Here is a 24,306-nt window from a genome sequence, read left to right on the forward strand (position 1 = left end):
GACTAGCAGGTTGGCCTGGCCACCCGGAAACGCCAGGTCTGATGATGCAGGGAATTAAGATCCAAACTGTCACCCGACAGAGAATGGAGAATGCGGGACAGAGGTTGTTGTGGAGGACAAAAGGGACCCTGGGTGTGGCTAGGTTTTGTTGGGGGCCAGGTCTAAGCTTTATGAGATGCCAGAGGAGGGCAGCGATGCCGGGCTCTAGGGGCCAGTTGGAGGGCTCAGTCAGGCCCACGCTTGGGTGGGGAGGCCCGGCGAGCCGGTCCGTGGAGGGCCTCGAACACGCAGCTAACAACCCATACTAGACTGCCTCTTGTAGACTGGGTGTAGGAAACAGGTTTTCTGTGATGTTTATCCATGACAAGCCATCTGTCCACACGCCTCGATGAGTCATACACCGCCTTCGGCGGCACCTACTCCAACTAAGGCTCTACCGGGGCGCTGCAACCGGACCCTCCTCTGACCGCGGCGCGCGACGTCGCGGGTCTAAAGGTGCAGCTCAGAACCCAACAGCCGCCTTGCCCACGGCCTGACCCCGCCCCCTTTCCCGGGCCCGCCCCTGGGGGCGGAGACATCGGGAGCTGTGAGCAGGGCCGAGAGAAGAGCACCGCTGCGCATTGCGTCTGCACGCCCGGCCCTCCAGCGCGAGGAGCTCCGAGAGCTGAGCGCCAAGACCTCACCGGCGAGTTCCGCAGGGCAAGTGTAGCACGGTGCCCGGGTTCTCGCGCTTGGCCAAGCGATGTGCCCGGGTGTCAGGGCGCGGGAACCTGGGCTCAGGTGAAGCTCTGGGAAAGGACATCAAGGCGGCGACGAGATGCAAGCGGAGGAGCCCTGCGCCCCCGGCGCTTCTGGTGACCCCGGTACCCAGAGAGACCAGCGCGCACCCAGCCCCGAGCCGCGCCTGTCTAGCCAGCTGCTGCCGGAGCTGTACACCTTTGCGGCGCGAGTGCTTTTCTACCTGGCTCCCGTCTACCTAGCCGGCTACGTGGGGCTCAGCATAACCTGGCTGCTGCTCGGCGCTCTGCTGTGGATGTGGTGGCGCAGGAACCGCCGCGGGAAGCTTGGGCGCCTGGCGGCCGCCTTCGAATTCCTAAACAACGAACGCCAGTTCATTAGCCGCGAGCTGCGGGACCAGCACCTGCCGGCCTGGGTGAGCTGGGGGTAGCCGGACGGAGGTCGGAGGTGGGACGGATGCTCTTAGAGGTTTGGAAAGAACCTGCGCTCGGTCGGGGAGTTGGGGGCTGCAGCTGCGCGATCCGCACACCTGTTGCCCCACCAAGCCCGGAGCACAGACCCCTCGCCAGGGCGTCCCTCAATCTCCTCTCCACCGCCGTTCCCAGAATGGCGGGTGGGGGGGAGGTTGTCGTGGAAGGGGGCGGGGAACCTAGGTTTCACTTAAGGGCCCAGAGCCTGGGAGAAAAGTCACGGGCCGGCCACACCCAGGGGGGGAAAAAAAAAAAAGGGCGTCTGGGACTTCGCAAAGTTACTCGGGGCAGGGAAGCAGAAGGCGTTTCTTCCACCCGCTTGTTGATTCAAAAAAACAAACAACAACAACAAAAAAACGCTGGGTGCAAAACTGATCCGCAAATGCAGCAATGACAAAACTGCAGACTAGCTGCCTCAACAGAGGTCCCAACAGACAGAGGAGGCTGGCCTAGAGATGGGATTGAAGGGATGGGATGGGAGGCTGGATCACCAGCTTCTCTCCCTTCCTCTACATGGTAGGGATGCTCAGACGTGCCCAGACACATTCAACATTCACACTCTACACTACAGACTCATCTCCTAGTGTGGAATGGCCTGGACTAGGGTTTCTCAAATGCTTCCAGTTCTGAGAAGCACCTGGCCTGCTTAACAAAAACAAGTTCTGAGCCCCACCTCACAACTCCCAGGTGGAACTGAGGCACCTGGATGAATTTGGGAAACACTGGCAAAAGGGGCATTGGATCCAAGCTTTGGTCTGTGGCAAACTACACTTCTGGGTGCTTCTCTGATTCTCCCAGATACTCTCAGGCCCACAGGGGGAGATGACCAGAAACCACCAGACCCCACATTTCCTCTGGCCTGATGACTTTATTCTAAAATTCAGCCCCACCGTGAGAGTAGCCAACAAAATGAGGTATGCCGAGAACATATTTGAAAGGCATGTTTATCTTTAAAACGAGAGAAATTAAGCCTTACTATATTAGTTTTCTATGGTTGCTATAACAAAGTAGCACAGACACACAACAAAAATTCATCTAGATCGAGGCATCAGCACTCTTTGCTTCTTCTGAGGCTTCTCTTTGCTTTGTAGATAGCTATCTCCCCTGTGTCTTCATAGGGTCTTCCCTCTGTACATATCCATGCCCAAATGTCCCCCTCTTACAAGGTCACCAGTCAGATTGGGTTAGGGCCCATCCTAATAATCTCATTTTAAATTAATCACCTATTTAAAGACACTGTGTCTAAAAAGAGTCACATTCTGGGGTACTGGCAGTTAGGATTTCAACATAAGAATTTGGGGAATATGGCTCACTGCAAAACACTGATATTTAATACACGGACCGAGTACAGTTTTGTAAATTGGTTTACATATACCGAGGATGAGGGGGCCCAAACCTTCTATAAGGGTGCACAATAAAAAAGCACAATGACAACTTTCATAGGGGAACAGCCATGGGAATGGTATTTGGGGCCTGTCTCTTGATTATGCTGATTATTCTTTGGGGGTTTGTAATCATGAAAGATCTGGATCCAGAGAGCAGGCCGGGACCTATCCACGTGCCTTGCTCATTGTTGAGGGAGTCTTGGATGCCTGTCATACCTCTGTTTGGACCCCATGGTGGCTTCAGTCCATAAGGGTAGGCTCGTGAGGCCTCACCTAGTGACAGCCCTCCCTTTCTGCCCTTCCTTGGATTATGGAACACCTCCAGACACTTGGTTGTGTACAAAAAGCAATGTTTCTGAAATTGAGGCAAGAATCAGATCCTGTAGGGGCATTGACGTGCCCCAACCACCCCCCCCAACCTGCCCCCATGCACATAAACACCAGAAGCAACGTGAAACTAGCCAACAGGGAGCTCAGCCTGATGTGTAAGGCAACACAAGAAGCTACCTTACCTCATAAACTATACCCCAGGCCTGACCCAGCTGGGCATAGTGACACACAGAGGAAGATAATGGCGTCTCTCCTTCCAAGAGGGCAGTCTGGAGCAGGAAGTAGATGCAATATAGATAATTGCCATGGAGGTCTCAGAGAAGTCAGAGGTAGCCTGAACAGGGTCCATCCAAGGGTTGAAAGCGTGGAGTGAAGGACATCCCACTTGATTTCCATAGCAGATTGTCCCCAGACCATAGCCTCCCTCTTCTTTGGCAGAGTCCTGGGAGGGGCCTGGCCTCAGCTTGCGTTCTCTAGACTCTCCTGGCTGGTGGGCAGGGCCTGGATTGCCTTTTGGATTGAGGCAGTGGTGCTATGAAGGGGATTCCAAGCTGGGGGAAGCTTTTGAGCACAGCACAGAAGCTCACCATGACCAGTGTATGAGGGAGTACTGTGTGGTTTGGTTTGGTTTGGCTGAAGTGTGTAGTAGGGGCTGACAGACAGGGGCCGCACTGAGGTGGGCTTGATAGAGGTTGGGCCTGATTCTGAAGGTCACAAGGAGCCTGTGGAAGGCTTTGGAAAGACCCTGTAAAAAGCAGCACGAAGGGAAGAATAAAGCCGGAGAAGAGAAACCAGATGAGAAAGCCATGGCTCTGGGTATGGCGGAGGCAGTGTGCTCCTTGCCCATGATTTTAGAGCATGGAAGTCCTTATCCTATACATGGGCCTTTCAGCGTGCCGTTTCCCTGTTTGGAGAACTGATTGCCTTGCATGGAAACAGGGTTGATGACTTACGACCTCCTTTGGTCTCAAGAAATATTTTTACAAAACAACAGATGACAAGCCCATAGTTGGCAGAGAGGGGCAGGGGTTGATGAGGAGTGAAGGGTCTTGGCTACTGCACTCAGGCACAGCCCTGTGAGTCGTCCCCTGCATGGCATTTCCCAGTGAAGGGATGTGGGGAATCCAGCCCACCTGCTCCTTGGAAAGGGCATCTAGTTCTACTTTGCACCAAGCCCCCGTGAGGGGGTGGAGGCCCGGGCCAGGCTGAGCTGGAACAAGCCTCCCCTGCCAGGCCCTGGTGGCCATGACTAGTTCTCAGTGAAGTCAAGGCTCCTCCTCAACACGTTGCTCCAAGCTGTTGCCCCCAGGTGATTTTAGCGAGTCCTTTCCCTCCCTGAGCCTCAGTGTCCCCACCTGTGAAAGGTGGTTGTTTCTCTGGTCAAACATCACACTGCCCTGCCCCTCCTCTGGTTCCCTTCCATGGAAGAGCTAGCTGGAAGGAAGGATTCCTTCGCCTTCAAAGGGGCCACAGGTAAAGAAGCTGTGGATTCTCTTGTGGAGTGCATGTGGCTGGTCCGTTGGAGGGAGCGGGCCACGCTGCCTCCACTGCTGGCCCTCTGAACAGAGGAGCAGGTGCCGCTCACTGTTTATGTGTGAGTGTTCTATGTGTCTCTTTGTGTGAATGGTCTGGGATAGATTTTTTTGTATAGATCTGGCACAGTGTTTAGGTCTATTTTTGGGGGAATGAAGAGCCTCTTGCGTGAGCCCACCCTGCTAGGGCTGGGGACTAGGGACAGCACAGAGCCGAAAGTGAAGCCCTTGCTACTGCAGGAAAAGGCCCAGCTCGGCCATCCCGTCTTACCATAGGCCCCGGGAAGTCGGTTCTGCAGGTGACTGTGGCCTGGCCCAAGAGGCTGTCTATGGAGAGGAGGCACGGGCGTGTGCTCGGTGGGGGGTGGAGGGAGGAGATTCTCAGTCTCCCAGGCCTCCTATGGGACCTTTCCCTGGTCTGACACTCATCAGTGAGTGTGTCTCACCAGCAAACACGTCTGTTTGTGGTCCCTGTTCCAGCTGGGCTTGTTCTCTCCTGCCAGCTGATAGCAATCAGTTTAGTTGGCAGTTTTGCTGGAGACAATTAACTCTGTATATCTGCTGAGATGGGGGTGGGGCTGATGTGATGTGGTGGCAGGTACGGACTTGGAGTCCGATGCTCATTCACGGGTGGGGGTGGGTGGGAGACTTGAGAAGGTCCCCTGTGTTCTCGGGGTCCCTGATTCCCCTCTGAAAATGGCGAGGCTTTAGGAGATGCTCTGCGGAGTCCTTCAGTGGTTGGAGTCTGCCATCATGATTCAGTCCCCAGTTGGCTTTTCTGTCCTGCCGCCGGCCCCCAGGACACTGTTCGGCAGCGTTTCTTGCCTACCCATCATCTAAATTGGTTCACGCAAAGCAGGGTGCACTCGAGGGCTCCCAGCAAGTGTCCCTGGGATGGTCTCCTCCAGGCTCCTGCCAGCATTCAGGCGGAGGACCAGGGCTGAGTGCGTTGCTTCCCTGGGGCTGAGCATGACATTCCTTCCGTGGGTGGGGCAGCCATCTGTCCTGGCCCAGGCTCTCAGGATCCCTCCTGTACTACCACTCTGGTTAATTAGTGGAAGTAAATGCAGTGGCAGCTCTGAGCTGGGCGGGCCACTCAGATTACCTCAGTTCTCAGAGCCCATGCTTGGGGACCTGGTCTTAAACATCCACTTAAAGCCAGGGGACTTCTTCCTTGTGAGGTCCCTGCAGCCCTGCGAGGTCCTGAGTATGGCTGGGAGTCAGTCTTGTCCTTAGGAAGGAAGAGGCAGGGCACATTTTAGTCATGCCCCTTGGGTCTCTGCCCCATGTCTCTGTGATGCTTCATGGACTTCTCAGGTCTTGGGCCAGGGTTGGGCAAGAAGAGGGGCAGAATGTGGGCATCCGCCCCTCCAGGCCCAACACAGGGATGTTAGGCATCCGCGTATTCATTCCTATATGCAGTCAGCAAGCATCTCTTGAGGACTTATAGTGTGTCAGGCCCACGATGATATGCATGACACATGGCCCCTGCCTGCAAGGAATCCCTGGTCTGGGTGGGGATTCAGACCTGCTAGAATCGCCTTTCCTGATTTAGTGTGATCGGTCCTCAGAGGTGGCCGGGCAAGGCTCTGAGAAAGCCTCCGGGCAGGTTTGGTCACTTGAGCTCATAAACTCCTTCTGAGGTGAGCAGATTCTGGGACAGCAATTTGTGATACCCAGACTCACATGGGACTTCCCATTGCTTTAGGGGCTGAATTTTTCTGCAACAGAAGTGTCCACAGCAACCTGTTCTCTGCACCAAGTATCTGAGGACCGTGGTAATGCGGGAGGTCATGTTGTGGATAAGGCTCAGGGCCAAGGCAGGAGACAGCCATTGTCCTGCTCTTCTGTTGTGGCCCCCTGTCCAGTGGGCAGGAAGTGTGGAGAGCTGGTCACCAGCTTCCTTCGGCCTCCTAGCCTGGTCTTGACAGCAGGTTGAGCTGGTACTTCAGTGGGAATGGCCCCAGTCACTCTCGGGGCACTGCTGGCAGCTGTGTGTTGTCGCCTGAAGGCCACAACCCAGCTACACAAAGGAGCAGGGGACTGGGACCTAGGCTTCCCTGCCCCCTTCCTGACCCTCCCACCCCTCCATTCAGAGTTTCTCCCCCTGGAGAGTTCCAGGGGTTTTTAATTGAGGGAAACCTGGAGTTTACAGCCCGGACGTGTTCACACGAGCTTGAGGAAAGTGCTTTCTCTCTTCCTCCTCCTTTACCACAAATAGAGAAGAGTGAAAATGTTTTCTGTCCCAGTGGGAACTAGTAAAAGGGAAAGCCCCGTTCTCTTTCCCCTGCCCTTCAAGCCAAGGGAACAAGAGTTCACCCCCTCAGACCACACGGGGAGTCGGGGCTGGAGCTGGGGTGGCCGCTCCTGCCCTAGAAGCCCCATCCCAGTACCAGGAGTCTCCCAGACACTCAGAGTAGAGGGCCAGGGACTTTTCAGGGACACAGGATATCTCAACCCCAGAGTCACCCACTCCATTCTTTTGCCTGAGTTGTGTTTAGTTTTTTGGTTTACATTGGTTGTAAATTGGTAAAAAATCTGGTTTTTCTGGTTATAAAAGTAAAAGTAGTCCCATTGTAGAACATTTGGAAATGGCTTAAGAGAATTAGGACAAGTGTTTACAGTCCCTCCACCCAGAAACACACCGTTCTATTTGTGTGTACTTCTTTTGTATGGAAGGTGTATAAAACAGTTTTTTAAAAAACTTGTGCCCTTTTTTTTCTTTTTCCTATATTTTTATGTTTTTAATATTATATTACCAACATTCTCCCAAAAAACCTGTTTAAGGATTATGCTATCCTTCACATGAATGTACCCTGCGCTGTTGAACCATTTCGCTAGCATTGATGATCTGTTATTTCCCACGTGTCCTCCTCTTGTGACTAGCCGAGGCGGGCAACTTCTCCTAGATCTGTCTGGATTTTCTCCCCCTGACCCGCCAGCCTGGCTCCCTTGACTTTTCCTTCAAGTCCAAGCTCAGGCCCCCCACTCTCAGATCCTACTCCTCGGGGCCCCCACAGCATCCGGAGCCTGCCACCCCATGTCCTTTCTGCACTTGCACCTGATTTTTGTGTCTGACTTTTCCTCCAGACTGAATGCTCTTCTAGGGCAAAGGTGTGTTTCCTGCTCACGTCTGTTCCCTCAGTTCCTTGCTTTGTGCCCAGTACACAGTAGGCACTCAGGAGAAGTCTGTCCCTCAGGCCCTACAGGGTAGGAATCTTAGTCCATGTTTCCCAAGTTCCTTTCCATGGATTCCTACATGTTAAACTCACGTCAATGATTAGGAACACCTGGGATCCTGGGTGGCTCAGTCGGTTAAGCAAATGCCTTTGGCTCAGGTCATGACCTCGGGGTCCAGGGAACCTGCTTCTCCCTCTTCCTCTCCCCCTCTCCATGCTCATGCTTGTGCTCTCTCTTTCTCCCAAATAAATAAATAAAATCTTTTTAAAAAAATGCTTAAGAACACCTTAAAGATTCTCATTCCCTCTTCACTGTGGCCTCATCAGCATCAGGGATTATACTTTTTGGTATTCTAAGACATACATCATTTTATTTTACTTTGCAGATAATTGCATTTTTTTTTTTTTAACAAATTGAAGGTTTGTGGCAACCCCGCATCAAGCAAGTCTATCAACACATTTTTCCAACAGCATTTGCTCACTTTATGTCCCTGTGTCACATGTTGTTAATCCTTGCAGTATTTCAGACTTTTTCATCATCATTATATTTGGTGATCTGTGATTAGTGAGTATGACTCCCTGAAAGCTCAGGGGATGGACAGCATTTTTAGCAATAAAGTATTTTTTAAATCAAGGTATGTACATTTTTTAACAATACTATTGTACACTTAATAGACTACAGTATAGTGTAAACATAGCTTTTATATGGGAAACTGAAAAATTCATTTGACTTATTTTATTGCAATAGTCACTTCATCCCAATGATCTAGAACCAAACCTGCAGTATCTCTGAGGAATGCCTGTAGTAGTTGATAAGCAAAAAGATACATTTTTTTTTTAACCTTTGGGCGTTACCAAACCCAACTGTCTGACGGAACTCTCTGGTCACCCACAATTACTCTCAGGTCTCCTTGAGAGGGAAGCCCTCTGTGCACCAAGCCCTCCTTCCTCAGCAAAGGGGACAGGCTCTTGTCCCCAGGATTCTTGTCCCCAGTGGCTGCCTTTGCAGTCTTACCCACGCGGTGTCCTCCTCCTGGGTCCGGGTTACTCAGGCCAGTCTGCGGGCCAGGTGTGTTGTTAAAGAGCCTGGGGATTTTAGAACAGCATTAGGCGGAATTTCAAGTTGGCAAAAATTTTTCCTTTAAAGCACTTTTAGCCAGGAGATTTAAAGCAGAACAGTGGACATATTTAGAAGCCTTTTATTTTTTTAAAAAATTTATTTATTTATTTATTTATTTGACAGAGATCACAAGCAGTCAGAGAGGCAGGCAGAGAGAGAGAGACGGAGAAGCAGGCTCCCTGCTGAGCAGAGAGCCCGATGCGGGACTAGATCCCAGGACCCTGGGATCATGACCTGAGCCGAAGGAAGAGGCTTTAACCCACTGAGCGACCCAGATGCCCTAGAAGCTGTTTTTATGGTTAAATGTTTACCCCTCAAGAACAGAGGGAAAATGGGTCAAAGGCTGTGCTTCACCAGCACAGTGCTTCACCAGGAAAAAAGTGTGCTGGAAAATGATCCCTTATTTCACAGAGGCGGAACCACCAAATAGGCCTGTCTGGGAAGACCAGAGCCACAGGGCCTCCCTGTGTAGCACTTCCCTGGGGGATACTTGGAGTGAGGGGGCTCCTCTCCTCTCTGAGTGTGGAAGGGAGTTGGCCACATCAGTTTGAGTTTGCGGGCGTGTGAGTGTAAGAATATGCCCACTGGTGCAGAGAAGAACTGTGAGGCTTGTGTCCAAGCAAAGAGTTTGTGTCCTTGTGTGTACGTGTGATTCTGTGGCTGTGTCTGCGTCATTCTGAGGGCGCGTGTCTCAGGTTTTTGAGGTACAAGGAGACCCACAGGCCTTCTCTGTACTTCTCTACATCTGCGGGTCGGTCCAAGGTTGCTCCCACAGTAGGAGCTACCATCCCTGTGACAGGGAGGGAGCCAGGTTGGCCTGGTGACAGGCAGCCCTTTAAGTGCAGCTGTCCCACACCCCCTGCCTCCTGAGAGGGTCTGGTGACCCAAAGCTGCTGCCCGGGCCTCCCAACCCGGCTGCGGGTCCTGCCTGGGCTCCGGCTCTGATGGCTGCAGGCATCCCTCTGGCTCATTGCCTTGATGCAGTGGGATCATTTTTCCTAAAGGGTTTAAGAGATAAAGCACACGACCACCTGGAGATGAAGCATTAATGTGCGGTGCCCTTGTCTTGGCCTCTGTGAGCCTGGAATTCTGTTTTGGACTTGACTTTGCTTTAGTCTATCTCTCTGTTCTGAGCTCTCGTTACCTCCATTGCCTAAAAACTGCTGTCATCAAAACATGAGCCACTCTGCCTGGGAGGCTTTGGCCTATGCACACTAACAGCAGATGTGAGTCAGCATTAGGGAGGCCTCAGGGGCTGGGGGAGGCCCCCCATCTTTCTAAAGTTCTCTGAGAGGCACTGGAGGAAGGGCAGGCAGCCAGGGTCCTGGTGACTTGACCACAGGCCAGAGCAACTTTGAGATTTTCCAGGCCTGCTTTGGGGAAGTGCTCACACCTGTAGTACATCGGTCAGGGTAGTGTTCATGTTCTGGGGTATGAAAGGTGCTAGAGCTCTGAGTGTGTCTCCATTGAGGGGGATTCGCATTCATCATCTCCTGGTTGTAGACCTGGGGAGCAGAGGCATGGCAGCCTCACTTCCCTCAATTAGGAGAAACCTGAGGCTGCAGAGAGGGGCGTCAGGACCACACCCTGCTCCTCAGGGACCCCTGGCAGTACTTCTTACTCCTGGGGTCTGGCTAGAGAAAGCAGCTGGGGGGTGGGAGTGGCTCACACTTTAGGGGCAGGGGCAGCACCCAAAAAAGCCAGACAGACTAATGGTATTTTTTATCTGCTAGCTCTTGCCTCCCCTTGCTCATTGTGGCACAAAAGATACTCCCTTTTTAAAAGAATCGAGGTCCATAAGCTGCTGGTAATAATTTGATGACAAAGCAGTATTCTCCCAAGAGTGACAGCTGGAGACACAGACTCTGACTTTGGAGCCCTAGTCAGGAGCCCCAGAGAGTGGAGGATCCACTTTCTTCCAGGGCCTGAGCAGGTCCTCCAGCCAGCCCTGAGCACTCACTGTCCCACACTCTCCACCACCTCGATCAGAACAACCAGGGAGCTGGTTAAAGATAAAGTTTCTGGGCCCCTGCCCAAAGGCTTCAGGTTCCTGGATCAGAATCTCTGAGCGCCCTCACCAAGAATCCACGTTTTAAGGGGCTCTCCAGGTGGTGGTCTTGTATACACAAAAGGTTGAAACCCCCTGCCTGAGTGGCCCTTTGCAATGCCAGGAGCTGTGGGTGTCTCCCCGCCAGCTGGTCTCAGAGATCCCCAACCTTGTGAGGTATTGGAACAAAAGTTCAGTGATTTCAGGACTCCGCCTGAGCGCGGGCCTCCAGTTTTTTTCTGCCTTCCCTTCCTTTGTTTAGGGAGGAAAGACACGCACAGAGGCTCTGATTGGGTCCCTCTGCCACGCCTCACTGTGGAGCCCTCTCCACATTGGGCAGTTTCATGCAGGTGCCTCACGAGCATTGGACCCGGGCTGTCTGCAGCGCACCCCTCAGCCAATCAGCAGAGGCTAAGAAAACAACCCTCAATTGCCTTCCTTCTCTGGCCTCAGGCACCTTCACTGTGTTCTCTCATTTTCTCTTCTCCCTTCTCTGTCGCTTCCCAAAGCGCTGAGCTACAGGCATTTGGAGATCCCATAGACAATTTACAGGACTTTGGATCAGACAGAGCTGGACACATAGCCCAGGAGACATTGTTCTTGTCATGCACCCGAGGACAGAGGTGGCTGAGTGTCTGCATCTCGGGCATCTGACAACTGCCAACAACAGTCACCACTTCTGGAGCATTTGTACTGAGCCAGGGAGGGGACCAAGCACCACACATGCATTGTCTTATTTACTCATCTCAGGGACTCTGTGAAACTGGCAGCATTGTACCCATCTTGTGGATGAGAAAACTGAGGCTGTCAGAGGTGAAATTTTAAATGCACAAGGAATACTTCGACACTAAGATGTGGACCTCACATGCTGACACTTCAGGTGCAGGAGGCGGGGAGAAAAAGTTTGTAGGCTGGGCTCAAATTGTATGCAGGTGAAATGTGAGTTCCGGTCACCTTGGTGATCTGGGTGGGTACCAACTAGTCTCTGAGCCTCTCCTCATCTGTAAAATGGGGATGATTGTGCCTTTGCTGTGCACCTTATGGAGTATTAGGAAGGTGAAATGAAAGTATCTGTAGAATGTCCTTTGTAAACTATAAAGCATGGTGTACCAGTGAAGACTCAGGTACCATGAGGGCAATCCTCTGCTAAATTAGACTTTCTGTAAAAGAGGAAAACATAGTCATCTATAAGGTTTTCTTAAGAGGAGTGAGAGCAGCCGGGTGCCGAAGTATAGACTTGGTGGTGAGATGGACCTGGGTCTGTGTCTCAGCTCTGGACTCCATAGCTGGTGACTATGCGCAACCCTTCTGAGCCTTACTTTCCTCATCAGTACAATGGGGCTGATAAGGGATTAAGGTGAGTTTTAAGTGACATGAGATAACATGAACCAAAAAAGGTTGAAACTAGGTGGAAAAAGATACAACTGGGCAAATCTGAAACAAAAGTAAGGGAGAATGGCAATTTTCATATTAGACAAAATAGAATGTAACTTGGATACATCCTAAAGACCAGGCTGTTATAGCATATAGCATGAAAAAGGTAACACAGCAATCATGGACATGTATGTGCTGCATAAAATAAACCTGAAATGTAAACCAACAGCCCAAGAGAACTGCACAGAGAAGTAGATAAATCCATAGCTGGGCTTGGCAATTCTAACACATTCCTCTCTGAAAATGATACATCAAGTAGACAAAGAGGAAACAAGGATAAAGAATATTGGGAGGGCATGATTTTTTTTTTTTACAAAGGACGTGATTAATAACTTGATCATATATGGAGTAGCCACAGGAATTAATCATGTACTAGGCCACAGAGGAATTATCAATATATCCCAGTGGATTGCTATCCTACAGACCGGGCAGACCATAAAGAAAAGGAATCAGAAAACAATAAATAGCCTTAGAAATCTCATATGTCTACGTATTTTAAAATATCACTATTTAAAAATCATTGTTTGAAAGGTAGTCATAATAGAAATTATGAAAAGACAGGTAGCTGAATAATGATGAAAATACAATGGCAAAAATCATAGAGGAATTTATAAGTTTGAATTTGAATAAACCAAAAACTGAAATAAATTCTTCAACTCTAAGAACATAAAAGAACAACAGATTTAGATCAAAGGAATAGAGAAAGAATTAATACATATAATTGTGAAAATGAAAAAAAATTTTGATTATAAATGTAAAGGGGGAAAATGACAACTAAAGTTAGTTCTATGAAAAGATTAGTGCAATGGGCAAAATCTTAGTCAAGCTTGATCTATTAATAGAAAAAGATGAAAATAAAATCTGGAATGAAAACACAGAAATAACTACAGATAAAGCAGATTAAAAATAATAAAATATTATAAACAAATATATATCAATACATTTGAAAACCTAGTTGAACTAGATATATTTCTAGAAATGCCCAGATTACCACAATAAGAGATAAGGAGACCTTGAATACACCATTAACCACTGAAGAGAGAAAAGGTAATTTCCCACTCCAAAAGCTTCAGGCTATGATGGCTTTATAGGTAAGAAACACTAAACTTCACTGATTGGGTAATTCCTATTATTTACAGGTTGTTTCAGAAAACAGGATATGGAAAAGCTTTATCACTAGTGTTATAATTTGTTGTAAAATCTTTATACCAAAACTAGATACGGATTGTACAAAAAACAAATTGTAGATATCACTTTGAATCGTGAGTGTATAAAACCTAAATGTGATATCAGGCTAACTAAATGTACTGCTTCAAATGGGGCTTATCCCAAGAACTAGAGATGGTTTTGTTTTATAAAGAAATCACTTAAAAAAAAAAAAAAAGAAAAAAGAAATCACTTAAGTTGGCCACCTTAATGGACGAAAGGGAAAAATAACACGATTATCTCGATAGATTTGAGAAAGTGTTGAATGTAGTTCAATACCCATTTCTTTTCTTTTCCTTTTTTTAAAGAATTTATTTATTTGACAGAGAGTGAGAGGAGAGAGAGCACAAGCAGGGGGAGCAGCAGAGGGAGAGGGGGAAGGCTCCCCGATGCGGGACTTGATCCCAGGACCCTGAGATCATGACCTGAGCTGAAGGCAGAGGTTTAACCCACTGAGCCACCCAGGTGTCCCTCAATACCCATTTCTAACGAAAGCTCTTGGAAATTTAGCTATTGAAAAGAACATCCTCAATCTGATAGAAGCTGTCCTTTAAAAATCTACAGCGAAATGCATGCTTCATGGAAAAACTTCTGTTTGATGTCAGGAACAAGATAGAGCTGCTTGCTGTCACCACCACTGTCTGGTGTGGTACCAGAGGGCTTGGCCAATGAAGACAAACTTAAAAGAAATAAGAAGGATAAGGATAAGAAAAAAAAAGGTTATTGGAGATTATATATAAATAACATATGAGAAAAAATGAAAAATTAGAACCAACAACAAATTTCAATAAAGTTGCACAGAAAACAAAATACCATTTTTAATAACCATAAAACCCCCAAGTAATCTAACAAAAAATGGGATTTTTATAAAGAAAGACTTATGATCTTAAATGTGAATGCAACCAGATGTAAGTTAATAAGGGGAAATAATCTGTTCGTGAATGCAAAACTTAATATTGTAAAGCTATCCGTTCTCCCACAAATCTATACATTCAAAAATATTCCAATCAAAATCCCAGGAGGATTATTGGAGGGAAGATGGACAAGATTTTAAAATTCATTTTGGAAGCATAAATACTATTAGCTAAGTTGGTTTGAAAAAGAAAAGCAAACAGAGAGGATTCCCCCTACCCTGGGTCATGCTGCAAAGCTACAGTGATTAGTATGGTGTGGTGCTGGCAGGAAACGGGCACTCAGACCATGGAGTTCATTGCCAAGTCCAGAAACACACCAGAGTACACACGAGAAGCTGACATATGAGAAAAGTTGCTTCACAAATCAGGAGGAAAGATGGAATTTTTTTTTTTTTTTGGATATGTGTTATTAAAAAATTGTCTCAGTGAGAGTCTGGAGAGAAATGAAATTCTATACCTATCTTACCTGCTATAAAACTTTCAGACAGATTGAAGACCTAAGTACAAAGCTAAAATATAAAGTCAACAGATAAAAACATGGAATAACTTTGAGAATTTAAAGTAGGGAAAGATTGTTTTAAAAGGCCAATTATAATGGAAAAAAAGATTCCTTGGTCTCCAGGGAGCATTGGGGCTGAGTAGTTGTTCGTAAGTGTCTGCCTCTCTGATGTCATTCCCTGGCCCAGGACTTACTCTGCAGCAGTCACAGAGAAGGTGGCCTGGCTCAGGATTTGGCTCACTGGGGAGTCCTGACAGGTGCGGAGATTCAGGCAGAGAGGAGCCAGCCGGGTGCCTGAGGCAGAAGAGGCTGACTTGATGATCCCTTATTTTCTTGGCCTGAATTGCTCTCACCAGGGCATTCAGACTCATTCTCTAGAGGAGTCTCTTAGCAAGGAGCCTCAAACACTAGTGTGGCTGGCCAAGAGAACATGAAAACAGTGCGGGCCCAGGGCACTCCGCTGCTGCCCACACAGTCAGTGTGAGTATGGGCCACTCTAATGCAAGGGCTGGGCTGGTCATTGATATTTCACAACCAACTCTGCTGGATCTCCAGAATCGTGCCAGGAGCTGGTTAAAAATAAATTGCAAGGCCCCACCTGGAAACACTCTGATTCAGTAGGTGTGAAAGGCAGCTCAGGAATTTGAGTCTGGGAGTCTGACTGGCTCCCAAGTGTGGCCAGGATAGGACCTGCCGGGCTGGATCACTTTTCCAGGGTGGAGGAGATCAGAACTAGTTCCCAGTGGTGCAGAACCTCCCCCTGGGTCTTCCCCTGGAGAGGTGTGATAGGAGGTGGAGGGGGATATACATATCAGGTGTGCCCCGGGGCAGGATGGGAGTACAGTGGTCAGGATGGAAAGAGGAGAGGGAGGGGTCCAGCCAGTTGGCTTGGGCAGAAGAGGCCCAAGGGTGCCAGGGAAAGCCCACCTTTCTCCTCTGTGAGGGTCCCACTCCCTGCACCTTGGTATGATCCTGTACTGGAATGGTCTGTTAATTGCCTGCTTCCTTTACCAGCCTGGGAGCTGTTGGAAGGCAAGAAGCTTGCATTCATTTATGCATTCATTCATTCCACAAATATTTATTAAGATAGTCATGTGCTAGGGTCAGGCACTAATAGGGAACAAGTTTGAGTCAGCCCACTAGAGCTTACAGGCTAGTAAGGAGGCAGGCAGTAAGAGCCAGCAGCTCTAATGAAGTCTATTAAAAGCCGCAATGGAGAACCGGCAGATACCTAGTAGGGACACCTATCTCTGACTTGAGAGATCAGGAAAGGCTTCCTGGAAGAAGTGAAGTTGAAGATGGTGATGAATGGAGCAATCAAAGAGGAATGGGGATGTCAGTTTCAGCCCCACATGGAGTTGTTATGTGAGTGCTGGGAGGAGTGATAAGGAGCAATGAAAGGCCTCAGCTCCCTTTGCCTCGTAGGGGCTTGGGACTTAACACAGGGCTGCAGCAGCAGGGAGTGTCTGATGAATAGGCTGCTGCTCCCCAGTGAGCTGGATGGGCCAGCCCTAGTTCCTGCCCACTTCCCCCAGATCCCTTTCCCCTCTTTCCCTTCTGTTCTATGGACTGGGCCAGCTCCCCCTCTGGGAACCAGGCAGTGATTTTCCTTTAGCACCTGGGAATATTAGATGTTTCTTCAAGTTAGTATGTATCATTGTCCAGAACTGGGGAAACGAGGCTGGAAGAAGGGCTTGATGTTCTGGGAGTCCCAGAAACACTGGGGCTTCTCTGACTTCTCAAGGCTGTTAAAAACTGCTCCTAAGGGGCGCCTGGGTGGCTCAGTGAGTTAACCTCTGCCTTCAGCTTGGGTCATGATCCCAGGGTCCTGGGATTGAGTCCCACATCTGGCTCTTTGCTCAGCAGGGAGCTTGCTTCCTCCCCCCCACACCTGCCTCTCTGCCTACTTGTGATCTCTGTCAAATAAAGAAAATCTTTAAAAACAAAACAAAACAAAACTGCTCCTAAGGGGCATCTGGGTAGCTCAGTCACTTAAGCCACCCACCCTTGATATCGGCTCAGGTCATGATCTCAGGGTCGTGACATCTAGCTCTGTACTGGGTTCCACACTCAGCGGGGAGTCTGCTTAGGATTCTCTCTTCCTCCCTCTCTCCCTCAGCCCTTTCTCCCCACTCCAAATCTTTTTTTTTTAAAAAGTCAGATTCCTAAAGGAATTAAATTACTCTATACTCCTGGGCATAGTGTTCTATGCCAGGGTCTATGTTTGGGTCTTCAGGGCACCCCCCAGAGCTACCCCAAGGCCTGGTGTGCACTAGGTGTGTGAACTGTATGGACATGTTTTCTTTCCTGACCTTTGGAGGTCCTCTGCCCACCATGAATGTGATCCTGAGTTCCCTGTGCTCTGAGGACTTGGCAAGAGAAATGGCCATTGCTGCCATTTTACTGATCATGTTTTGTGTCAGGCACCAGTAGTCTTGCCCGTTTGTTCCTGAAAACCTTGAGGGCTGGGCTGGGGGTGTCTATGAGAAGCTCAGCAGATACTGGTGGAGACTGAGCCTCTGGCAGGGAACCCCTTGGTTCAGAACCGTCAGAATCAGGTCATGAAAAGGTTAGCTGATAGGATTGTCACCCCCTCAACCCTCCGCCCCGCCCCGTGCAGCCCGCCCCCCTGCCAGGCAACCCAGTGATGTGGCTGGGGGCTGTGACTTGAAGGAAGCTTCCTGTGTGAGGACAGGATCTGGCCTGCTGGGTAGGGGTGCTTCCCATTCCCCTGTTGCCTAGGCAAACAGCATGATCCCCTTTCCAGCCTTTCAGATTGGCAATTGTTACCTTAGGAATCACCACCATCCTACCTGCTGCTAAGTGAAAAAAAGCAGACAACCAAACACTGACCTCAATTTCTGTGAAAACTACATATGCTTATTTCTACAAGAGGCTGGAAGGAGACACCTGTTAATGGTGGTTGTCACTCAGCACTCTCCGATAAAAATGTCTTTGGGGCCCCTGGGTGGCTCAGTGGGTTAAAACCTCTGCCTTTGGCTGGGGTCATGATCCCGGAGTCCTGGAATCAAGCCCGGCTTCGGGCTCTCTGCTCGGCGGGGAGCCTGCCCCCCCCCCCCAACTCTGCCTGCCTCTCTGCCTACTTATGATCTCTGTCAAATAAGAGAAATCTAAAAAAAAAAAAAAGTCTTTCCTTCTGTTCACCTACAACTTCTAATTTTTCTCCAGAGGCCACGATTACTTGTGTCATTAAAAGACTAAGGAGGACGGAATTGGCGAGGAGCCCAGCCGGGTGGGGGTTCCACGTTTCCCCCCCCAGAAGGCGGGGCTTATTTGCATAAGCAAACAGGGGGTTCCGGCCCCGCCCTTCCAGTCTCCTGGCTGCTGGGAGCAGTCTGCCCAGAATCGCCCATATGCGAGCCTTGGGGCACCATTTGCTGTCTGGCCTCTTGTCGCCTGCCCCACCGGACAGTGTGCCCCAGGGCAGGGCTGGCCGAGTCTCCTGGTCGGTGCCCATCGAGTGCTGAGCGGGGGCGGGGAGGCAGAGCAGGGGCAAACATGGGGTGGGAGCGGGAACCGCTGGCCGCGAGGCAGGGTCTGGAGGAGGGGGGCAGGCCTGGGCTGAGTCTGACTTACCCTCGCGCCTTCTGTTCCCTAGATCCACTTCCCGGATGTGGAGCGGGTCGAGTGGGCCAACAAGGTAAGGCTGAGGTGGGCCTGGCGGGGCCGGCCTCCTGGGCCTGGTCCCCTTGGTGCCCCTGGGCTCAGTGTCCCCACCCTGGATGGGAGCTGTGCCACAAAGGCCTGTTGGCAGTAACCCTCAGGGTTCTTCTCCTTGCCAGTGACTCTCTTTAAAAAACAAACACCTTTCTTTAGTGTGAAATTAATGCACAGGCAGAGCAGAAATGTTAGAAAACACCAGGAAGTATAGAGAAAAATGCAGCCTGGGAGGGGGCCAGGATCAGGGCTTCCCAAGAGAGGAGGGCGGTATCTCACCGCAGTTGCCCTTCGCCTGTGGCCAGCCTGGATCTGCCTCTGATGACTCGGCACCCTCCCGCAGGGTGCCTAGCCTTTCAGAGCCAGTCCCTCATCTGTGCGTGGGGAATAATTATGGTCCCTGCCTTGGGAGGTTGTGAGGATCCGTCAGGTAATGAAAGCGCCACAGGGCCCAGAGGTCAGGAACACCGTCATCATCAGTATGACCACTGTTGTTGGATCCTGCTGGTCACGCCCTCGGGCCCTGCTGCAGGAAGCCCTGGGAGGGCCTGGCTCTGAGACTCCTGGTCTGGCCTTTTCTTACAGATGAGGAAACAGAGTCTGCCCCTGCCTGATGAGCCCAAAACTGTCTCCTAGATGTGGAGACTCCAGTACCTTCCCACCCCCTCAGGTATCCTGATAAAGGACTTTTTCTATTGAGACCTTGCCTCTGTTCTGGTTGGAAAAGTCCATAGCAGGAATGACTTGAGTTTAGGTATAAAAAAGGACTTTCTGATGGTTTTTGAGCCAAGGCTGATAGTCTCTTGTTACCAGATATGTCATTGCCACGTGGGTCAGAAACTGCTCCCAGCCGGCAGAAAGAAGTTGGAGGAAGTGGGCTGCTCCTTTCAGATGAGTCACCTGGTTTCTGTGGACTAATGCATGGCCCAGGGCCCCTGGGGCAGACCTTGTTCTTCCTGCCTGTGTATCCGCCAGTTCACGGGTGCACTTGTGTGGTCTGTCCTTTCTTGCATTGACACTGAGTCGCACACAAGGTGCTGGGGACTTGTGACTGGTTGGACCAGGCTCCTGCCCTCTGCTCAGGGCATGGATGGGGATACAGCTGTGTAGACGGACCCCACACGGGGGCACCACTTGTGTCCCAAAGAGCTTTGTGTTCAAGATGCACTCGGCAGACCACAAAGCAGGGAGTCAGGAAGATGGGACCAGCCCCTAAGGGGGCTCTTAAGAGAGATGGAAGTGGTAGAGCCCTGAAACATCACTGCCTCAGGCTCCTCTCATGGTGGGTCTGGGGAATGCAAGGTGCATCTTGTGAACTATGACCCAGGTCCAGGAGGAGGAAAGGGAGACTTTGCCCCAGACAGAACTGCCGCTGCTGCTCCCTTCGTACCCCTCACTGGCAGCCCCCCTCCCGACGTCTCTTTCCCACCCCCCCATGGCACCTGCTACTTCTTGATTACACCACAGTGTTGCCCTTGATAGCTTCTGTTTTAGCACAGAACCAGAAGTTTCATAATACTAAGTTTAGTGACTGTTTTATGGTGCTCTGCAAAAGAGCACCAAATCTTGGGTTCCCACTGCCTGGGCAGGTGTGAGAAGCACTGCTGGAGTTATGAGATGTCTGATGGACAGATGGACGGATAGGTGGGTCAGTGGGTGGGCGGCAGGCCTGTGGGTGCTGTAGCGTAAGGGCCACGGGACCCCCACGCCTGGGTCAGGTTGTCCTGGTCAGGCCTGGGTCTTGGTGGGGGAAACAGACCTGACCCCCAATAGCCTCCTCTTGGCACAGATCATCTCTCAGACCTGGCCCTACCTGAGCATGATCATGGAAAACAAGTTCCGGGAGAAACTCGAGCCTAAGATCCGGGAGAAGAGCACCCACTTGAGGACCTTCACCTTTACCAAGCTCTACTTCGGACAAAAGGTGGGTGATGTCTCGGGGGTAGGGAGGAGCCTGGATCTGCCATGCAGTCTTTTCCCTGTCCCAGACCCTGCCTGCCTGAAAACACCCAGGGGACCTCCCCATCTGCACTTTTCAGCCTCTCGGCCCAAGTGTAGACCCCATACCCCCAAGTCCCAGCACCGTCATCTCTGCAGGTGCAAAGGAAGCCTGGGTTAGAACAAAAAGGAAAGGTGGGAAACGAGTCCACTTTTCTTGAGCCAAATTTGGAAAACATGCTGTGCAGTAGAAGCCAGCCAGATAAGAAGATGTCCAAGTCCTGCTTGCTGGGGCATCAGCGAGGAAGAACAGATTTCCACAGAGGGAGACAGTGCCCCAGGGTAGGGGAGAGTTCTCTACCAGGTGATCGGTTCTGTTAGTTAGCATCACAAGCCCGGCACTAGTTCTATGAAGCTAATGGGCGACCCAGGATAAAAGAAGTTTGCATTTGACATACCCAACATCATGTCTCTCCCTATTGTTGACAGCTTCCTACTCTACCCTTTGCCCCACTTCTGCTGCCCCATTGGTGTGTCTTATTTTTGTCATTTGGCTCAGTCGGTAGAGCATGTGCCTCTTGATCTCGGGGTTGTGAGTTTGAGCTCCACATTGGGCATTGGGTTTACCTAAGAAGAGCTGCCTCCCGCAGGCAGAGAACTGCCTGATGTCCACCCCTTGGTAAACCAGACGCATTGGCATCTGGCCTGCTGGGGGACAGGCAGGTGTCAGGGAGCCAGGCCAGCCTGCCCCACTAGCTGCCTGAGTGGGGAGCGCAGCGGGCATGCCTAATCCCTGGAGATTCTGGTCTGTGCCTCTCAGACTTGGCCAGGACTGGTCTGTCTCAGCATCTGTGAGTTCCTTTATTCATTCCCTGCTTCATTCATGTCCGCTTACGGAGCATGGCCATGTGCAAGGCCCGTAGGCAGAAATGGGTGTGACTTATGCCTCTGCCTTTGGGAAGGTCAGTGTCCTGTTATGGAGACAGACACCCAAACTGGTGGGCCACCCCACGGCAGTGTACTCAGCATGCTGGAGGAATGCGTGAACTCGGGAGTGGAGGGGTACAGGGGCTGTGGTCATCTGGGAGGACTGCTGGGAGGGGGTGCTGTCTGATCCCGCATTTGGACTCAGCAGGCTAGGAGCTAAGCAGTGGGTGGACTGCTGTAGAGCAGAGCCGGATGCCTGTGGGAGGTGGTGCTGCTGGGAAGCCATCCCTCACCACAGCAGAAGGAAGCCCCACAGTGGCCCCAGTCTGTGGGCGGTCCCTTACAGCGCCCCAGCCTCCTCCCCAGACTGCTGCTGGCTTTTCTGGGTCTTTACCATCTAGACCTTGGTAGGCCTTGGAGGCCAGGGTACAGCCAGGTGCCATGCATGCCTGAAGCTCCTGTGATTGAGGGGACCCTCTGAAAGAAAACATAAAATTTAAAATGTAAAACCAGGACAAAAGTGAATATTAAATAAATATGAGAAAGAATGGGAAAATAAACCACAGAAAATTAAACACTTAAAAAAGCTGACATACCACACATATCACAAGCTTGGGAAAAACCACATGATGATTTTAATTAACTGCTCAAGATGTCCCTGTGATACTTTTTTCCCCTGAATCTGTGGCCTCTGTACTTTTTGATAAGCTTTTCATGTTACAATGCATTTGTAAATGTCACTTTTTTTTTTTTTTAAGACTTTATTTGTTTACTTGAGAGAGAGAGAGCCGGAGAGAGCTCGTGCATACAGAAAGAAAGGGAGAGGGAGAAGTAGGCTCCCTGCTCAGCAGGGAGCCTAACGTGAGGCTTGATCCCAGAACCCTCGGATCATGACCTGAAGCCAAAGGCAGACACTTAACTGACTGAGCCACCCAGGTGCCCTATAAATGTCACTTTCTAAGGAGAGAATAGAAAGATAATGGAATCTTCTCTAGTATGATTGATTGAATTTTTTTTCTCCAACACTTCATTGTGAAAAATCTCAAACCTGCAGAAGATGTGCCAGTATTATGCCGTGGACCGTTTGGATTGTATAGCCACTAACCTTTTGCTATATTTGCTTTAGCACATATCCACACATCTATTTTTCCTCCTCATCTTTTTTTTAATGTATTTTAAACTAGATTGCAAACATTAGTGGCCTCCACCCCTAATTACTTCAGCATGCATGTAACTCAAATTCAAATGATACTTCTCTTTTATTCTTGGTAAATACTAACCAGAGCCCACTCCAGTGCCCACTAGCCTCCTGATGGGAGGCAAAGAGAGAAGTGGGGTGGGGGAGATCACCTAGGAGCTCAGTGCTCAGCCCTGGAGTGGGATACTTTAATTTCTAGGGTCAGCTCCCCTGAGCTAGGGACCCTGCCTTCTTCTCTTGCCCTTGGGGGGCCAACTCCTACTCATAGGCCAGAACTATTTAAATGCCACCTCTTCCAAAAACCTTCTCTAACCCTGGCCTGCCCCAAGGGAGGTGCTCCTGAAGTCCCCCGACCCCCACGTGACAGCAGGGACTGCACCTCCTCATGCCATCCCCCACCATTGTCTCTGCTGGGCTTCCAACCCGTGAGGGGAGGCTTAGCCTGTCTTGCTCCTTACCTTGTCCTCGGTCCAGTGCCTGGCACAGAGTGGGTACTCTGTAAATATCTGTGGTAGGAGAGAGAGAGAGAAGGCAGGGTGCACATTCTAGGGAGGGAGGTATCATAGGTCCGAGGACAGACGGGTCACAGTGTGAATTTCTCTATTTGTGCCCCATCCCAGAATTGTGGTGGTCATGTTGTTGCGGCCAAAGCCCAGTGCTGGGCAGTGGTCAGCAGCCACCCCTTGCTGCGAGATCCCTACTCACCCATCCCTCTGGCATCTCTTCCAGTGCCCCCGGGTCAACGGTGTCAAGGCACACACTAACCAGCGCAACCGGAGACGGGTGGTCCTGGACCTGCAGATATGGTGAGCCATATTGCCCATGCGGACCAGGTGCAGGGTATGGGGGACGCTGTGTGAGAACAGCCAGCTTGAAGATGGAGTAGTGTAGTTATGTTCTGATTTGGGGTGGGAAAGCGTCTCACAGCGCATGTGCACATGCACACACACACACACACACACACACACACACCCCACCCTGGGCAGGAGCACAAGGTCCCTGCTTGGGACAGGAAAGAGTATCAGGAGAATGGACAGTCCCAGGGAAGCCACTGCTGGTTGACCCCTCAGCCCAGGTGCAGATTCTCCCATAAGAATTGGCACCAGGCCGGCTCTTGGATACCAAGGCCCAGGCAGCAGGGCTTTCTTGGAGGTCAGGGCTAGTTACCTGGATGCTCAGACCAGCTGCCTTAAAGAGGATGTAGAAAGAGGGAGCAAGTACAAGAAGATGTGGGGACTTGTGGTAAGGTCCAGGGAGCTCTGAGCACAGGCTGTGAGATCCATGGGAGAACTGGACTCTGATGTGTCAGGAAAGCAAGGATGCAAAGACACATCCTTGTGTCTGGTTCAGTAGGTTGGGCAAAGGTACCTCTTCTGAATGATGTTTGTAGCAAGCTGGAGTCTGAGAGAAGGGACATTCAATCCAGGAAGTCTTCCTGGAGGTGATAAGGTTTTAATTGTGCTTTAAAGGAGCAAGGATTAGGGGTGCGTGGATGTCTCAGTCAGATGAGAGTCCGGCTCTGTTTTGGCTTAAGTTATGATTTCAAGGGTGGTGGGGTCCAGCTCTGTGCTCAGTGAGGACTCTGCTTGAAGATTCTCTCCCTCTGCCCTTCCCCCATGTACTCACTTGTTCTCTCTCTCTAAAATAAATCAGTTTAATAAAGAAAGAAAGAAAGAAAGAAAGAAAGAAAGAAAGAAAGAAAGAAAGAAAG

General features: G+C 50.3%; 1 protein-coding gene across 1 annotated transcript in view; it reads left to right on the top strand.

Moving 5' to 3' along the window:
- The first annotated feature begins 600 nt into the window (after positions 1 to 600).
- Positions 601 to 24,306, top strand: part of LOC111155087 (extended synaptotagmin 3) — a 48,269-nt gene continuing 24,563 nt past the window's right edge. Inside the window, exons 1-4 of the mRNA XM_022515135.1 lie at positions 601 to 1,153; positions 18,474 to 18,515; positions 20,322 to 20,456; positions 23,325 to 23,401. Coding sequence (XP_022370843.1) covers positions 818 to 1,153; positions 18,474 to 18,515; positions 20,322 to 20,456; positions 23,325 to 23,401 — 590 coding nt within the window. The 5' untranslated portion in view covers positions 601 to 817. The remainder of the gene's footprint in view (positions 1,154 to 18,473; positions 18,516 to 20,321; positions 20,457 to 23,324; positions 23,402 to 24,306) is intronic.

Source organism: Enhydra lutris, unplaced genomic scaffold, assembly GCF_002288905.1.
Source record: "Enhydra lutris kenyoni isolate GAN:26980312 unplaced genomic scaffold, ASM228890v2 scaffoldscaffold39, whole genome shotgun sequence".
Taxonomy (NCBI): domain Eukaryota; kingdom Metazoa; phylum Chordata; class Mammalia; order Carnivora; family Mustelidae; genus Enhydra; species Enhydra lutris.